This window comes from Rhipicephalus sanguineus, chromosome 2 (assembly GCF_013339695.2).
Source record: "Rhipicephalus sanguineus isolate Rsan-2018 chromosome 2, BIME_Rsan_1.4, whole genome shotgun sequence".
Classification (NCBI taxonomy): domain Eukaryota; kingdom Metazoa; phylum Arthropoda; class Arachnida; order Ixodida; family Ixodidae; genus Rhipicephalus; species Rhipicephalus sanguineus.
In genome coordinates, this window is record NC_051177.1 from 168239006 (window position 1) to 168244085 (window position 5080).

Genomic DNA, 5080 nt, shown 5'->3' on the forward strand with positions numbered 1-5080 from the left:
CGAACGTCCGCAGAAAGAACAGGTAGCGGGGGAACGTGGCTCCGCCGAACGCTGTACGGACGTGCCCAATTACGTCCATTTTAGGCTACTTTGAACCTTTTTAGATACGAAGCAGGTTTTGCTCGCGGCTGTGTCCGTCTTTCCATTGGCGACCGCCCGCTCGGAAACCATTAGTGCTTGCACGCGCTAGCGCGTGCGGGCCTGTGTAAGGGGCTGGATAGGATGCTGTGGCCTCTCCCCCTAAAAACCATGTCTGCTGGCACACGCTAGCACGTTCGGGCCTGTGTAAGGGTTCGGTAAGACGCTGTGGCCTTTCCCCCTTAGATTATCTCAACAATCACGCAAGTTCAAGTCGACCCATGTGCTGCTTCGCATCCGCACATGGTTCCCTTTCGTGGGAGATGGTGTAATATTTTTGTGCTCTTCCGCGCCGCCGATGCGCTGATGCTATGGCGCGACGTTCGACTACGCACCCCTGTGCAACGCGCAGCTGCATTCAAAGCCAGACCTGCGGCTCAGGCCGCTCGCGTTTCGCCTCCACCGAAACTGGTCGCAACTCTCCAAGCCGCGAACATGGAATACCAAGTCGAAGGCGAATCCATCACCCCTTCTGAGCTTGAAGATGGCTCACGCTCGATCCGTGCCGTGAAAGCACACCATGCAGCCGCGCCCTAGCAGCCCATCAATTCGACGCCGCCTGCCTCGACCCTATCGAACACGCCTACTCCACCACCGAACAGCAACCCCACTACTACCACCCTTCGTCATCACGCTCCCATCCCTCGACTCCCAGCGGAAGAATTCAAGATGGTCTTCATACCGGGAGGGGGACTTGACCTCCGCGCTACAACTAACGGCGCCCTGCGCCAGACCCTCTGCACTCTTGCCACCACCGACTACGTCACCACCCGCACCGCCGACCGTATACGAATCAATCCGTCAAACAACTCACTTACTGTCAGCACCCTATCTGAGTCACACGCACGTCTCTACCTCCGTATATCGGAACTTCGCCTAGGTTCCTTCTCTTACCCTCAACGTGCCTACATGGCGGCACCACAAAACGCCCTCCGTGGCATCATCTACAACGTCGTCGACTCCCAAACGCGAGACGAGATTATCCAAGATTTCAAATCGATTAATGCTCACTCCCCTACGTCATCGCCGATGCACGCCAGATGGAACTCTGCATACACATCCTCATCACATTCGTTGGCGCTAACACCCTCTCCTCCTCGATCCGCTGCACTGTCTAGCGCTGCCACACGTTCCGTGCGAAAGCCGAGGCCTGCACGAATTGTTGGACTCCTGGCCGCCATGCGAACGTCTACACCAAGCCCAAGTAAGACCTCTGCTGCCGCTGCGGCCAGGCCCAGTTCAGCCCACGACCAGCGTCCCATGCTCCATGATGTGCCAAGAGCACAAGTCACAGGCTCGTGCCCGTGCAAGCTCCGGTTCGACAGGACCGGCCCGTGACCCTTGACCAAATCGAAGCCCCAGACACCCACACTAGTGCCACTCACCGGGCTCATCCTCAAGAGCTCCCGGCCTTCCCGCCCCCGCCGCCGATCTACATCTCGTGGTGCCCGTTCGGCCAGCAGCCATCGCTATGTCTCTCTCCCTCCCCTACCCGGATCCGAAGCGCCCACCACCCCTGACGCCACTACCAACACCACCACAGCCACACCACCGGTAAGCTCGATAACGCAGCCTTACACGTTGGACTCCAAAACCACGGCTCTCGATGCCACTATTTCTGCCTAGCAGCTCCAAATTCAAGAGCTGTCGCGCCAGCTGGAGGCCGTGCTGGCGCGTTTGTTCTCTACCCCTCCTCCTCCTCATTCTCCAGCCCCCGCACCTACACGAACGCCGTCTCCGCTGGTGCAAGCTGAGGAATCCATGAACACGGCACCCTCGGCTGCGTCCTCGCGCGCCTGCTCCTCCCCCACCCGTCTTCCTTCGCACAAATGCCGATCACCGTCCTCCGACGCCATCGCGCCACACGGGTGTGACGTCGCTCGTGAAACAGCCTTCTTCTTGTAGGCGTTCAAAGAGCGCGTCATGGCCCGCTTCGCACGACTTGAGGAGCCCGTCGCCGCTATTGACGCGCGCGTGGCCGCAATCGAATCCCACCTTACCGCCTTAGACAGCAGGATTGCTGCCTTACAGACACGCCAGAGCGAGACTGAGGCCACCCTCGCGCACCTTTCGCTCCCCGCCCCACTCAACGCAGCGCCTACCCCGACCCCGCCCTGTGTCCCTGCCATTCATCATGGCCAGGCGCTACCCGCACCTTAATATCTGGCAGCGGAACTCTCGGGGCTTCCGCGGCAAACGGAGCACCCCGCAGTTCCACCTCAAGAACATCCTCTCGACACTATTCCCTGTCCTAGCACTCCAGAAACCCCAGCTCCCGCAAAACTGCCGACTACACCTTTCCGTCTTTTGAGGCCCACCCAAACGTTGCGAATTTGGTCCACCGTAACCTTACTGCCGTTCTGCACCAACTGAACGCTTCGGACTCTGCCCAGCTCCTCCTCGAAATCGTTCCCCGCCGTCGCACTGAGGCAAGCTTCTTTGTTCTCAATGTGTACAGCCCTGCCAAAATGTGCACAGCCCATCCACAACGAGTGTATTTCAATCCTCAATCACTTCGCTCACGCTACCAGAACCAGATCCAATGTCCAACGAGACACCGATCCGGACCTTGCCCTCGCCAAAAATGTAGCCGATCCATCCTGGACTAATACGAAGTTCTCCCTCGGTAGCGACCACTACGTTCTCTGCACCACTTTCCCACTCCCCTCCCTTGCTCACACATCTACTCATCTTACCCAGAGTGGACTGGGACCGCTTCCGCTCCATTCGTCTCTCTAATTCCTCTTCTGATATCACCGACCACTCTACCTGGACTGAGACCCATTTTGGCGGATGTCCGCACTGCCACATCCACAATCTCTGCAGCAGCTCGCTCCACTACGGCAGGCAGCCGTCTGCTGCACCTCTGGGAGGCCTATCACGCTGTCCACCGCCGATGGCAGGCCCATTAGCACAATCGCCGTCTGTGCGTCCGTTTAGCCCGGCTCGCGTCGGACATTGAGGAGCACTGCTGCTCTCTTCTACGACAACGGCGAGGCAGACCTGTGATCGCAGGCCGGCACCCTGGGCCTCCGTGACGCGTGGTCGCTTCTCAGGCTGCTGCTAGACCCCACACACCAAAGCTTAACAGTGCAAGGATATTTGCCATCTCCTTCACTCTTCCCCATTCACCGATACTGAGTTCCTGGCGGCCCTCCGGGACCGCTACTTCTGTATCGACCCCCCTACTCCTCTCCCGCTTACACCGGCTCCGCCAAACCTCACCTTGATGCGGACATCTCCCTCGGCGAGGTTAGTGCTGCGCTATTCACGCTCCGCACGACCTCGGACCCGGGGCAGTACTGCATCACTAACAAGGCACTCCGCAACCTGGATGCCCCCTCCGTCGAAGCCCTTACTGACCTTCTCAACACACATTGGCAGGCCGGTACTCTTCCCTCATCTTCGACCCATGTACGTGTCTCTTTCATCCCCAAACCTGGCAAACCTATTTCCCTCGAGCACCTCCGTCCTATCGCTCTCACCTCTTACCTCAGCAAGCTGTTCGAGCACATAATTCTGGCCCGCCTCCAAACCTACCTGGATGACGATGACCTATATCCGGACTCCATGTTCGGCTTTCGTCAACAGTTGTCCACCCCGGATGTCATGCTCCAGCTCTCCGAGGATGTCCTTCACCCCTCCTACCTCAAACGCACTCGAGCTATCCTGGCGCTGTACCTTATCAAAGCATTCGACAATGTACACCACACCGCCATTCTGGATGCTCTCTCTTCCCTTCACGTCGGACCCCATGTACGTGCTTACATCACTGCTTTCCTCGCCCACTCGACAGCCGAACTCTCATACGGCCCACTTTCTTCTCCTTCTTTCTCCCTTGGCAACAAGGGTACTCCACAAGGCTCTGTCCTGGCACCTATTCTTTTCAACATTACCCTCTTCCCGCTCGTTCGTGCTCTAAGCACTATTCCAGCTCTGTCACATGCTTTCTATGCCGATGACATCACCCTTTGGGTGACCACCGGCTATACTGGCGACATGGAGACCACTCTATAGGCGGGTCTGGACGCGGTGACGACTCACGCCTGAGCTATCGGGTTGATCTGCTCCCCGACCGAATCGGGGCTTTCCACCTGCGTTGGGGGATGGCTCCCCTGTCGCCTTATCCACTCACCGTTTCCGTTGACGGCACACCCTTTCCTCTCGTCTCTACCCTACGGATCCTCGGACTCCACGCGCACAAGGTTGCTCGATGTCCGTGCAGGTGGAGCGGCTGCGCCCTCTGCAAACATACTCTCGAAAGCAGTGAGCTCGCCATTAGATGGCGCAGGCGCCCATTTCGGCACCAAATCCCGCGGTCCATGTACTTATCCTTACGGGTGTACGTAGCACAATTTAAACTCTGTTAATCGAATTGTTGTGATGCCGGGAGCCACAGACATAGCTTACGGAGTGACACCATCTGCAGGGTTTAACGCTCAATTTATTCGAAGCACCAGACAACTTGGCGGACACACGCATGAAATTGAGCGGGAAAACCTGTAAAACGAGGCCATATTGTCTTACATCTCAGGACCAACGTAGAAACGAACTGAAGTGAGGTGGTTTAAGCTTTCACTTTGACACCAACATGCATTGGCTGCAATAGGTTTTTGCGAGAAGAATATTCGTTTTTCGTTTCGCCTGTAACCACGTAGTGCCGACACCGTACCAGCGCACGAAGCAGGTATCTCGAGTACTTCGCTGCCTGGGCATTTTTTTTCACGGAAAAAACAAACAAATCACCACGATTGCAGCACAATACAAATGCTTTATCGCAAGGTTATTGAAACTGCACACAACTTATACTGACATGTTAACGATCGCAGCAACAGTTGAAAAGATGACTCATTAAACCTAAATTATGAATAATAAAACGTGACGAAAACATTCGACTTAGAAATGGCTACTGCAAATATGCAGTTTGCGCAAATTTTTAAAG

At 56.3% G+C, this 5080-nt stretch overlaps 1 protein-coding gene across 1 annotated transcript; it reads left to right on the forward strand.

Annotated features, from left to right (window-relative positions):
* The first annotated feature begins 1609 nt into the window (after positions 1-1609).
* Positions 1610-4408, forward strand: LOC119382028 (uncharacterized). The gene is made up of 3 exons (XM_037649768.1): positions 1610-1692; positions 3636-3894; positions 4364-4408. The coding sequence occupies exons 1-3, from the start codon at positions 1610-1612 to the stop codon at positions 4406-4408; spliced, it is 387 nt and encodes a 128-aa protein (XP_037505696.1).
* The last annotated feature ends 672 nt before the right edge of the window (positions 4409-5080 follow it).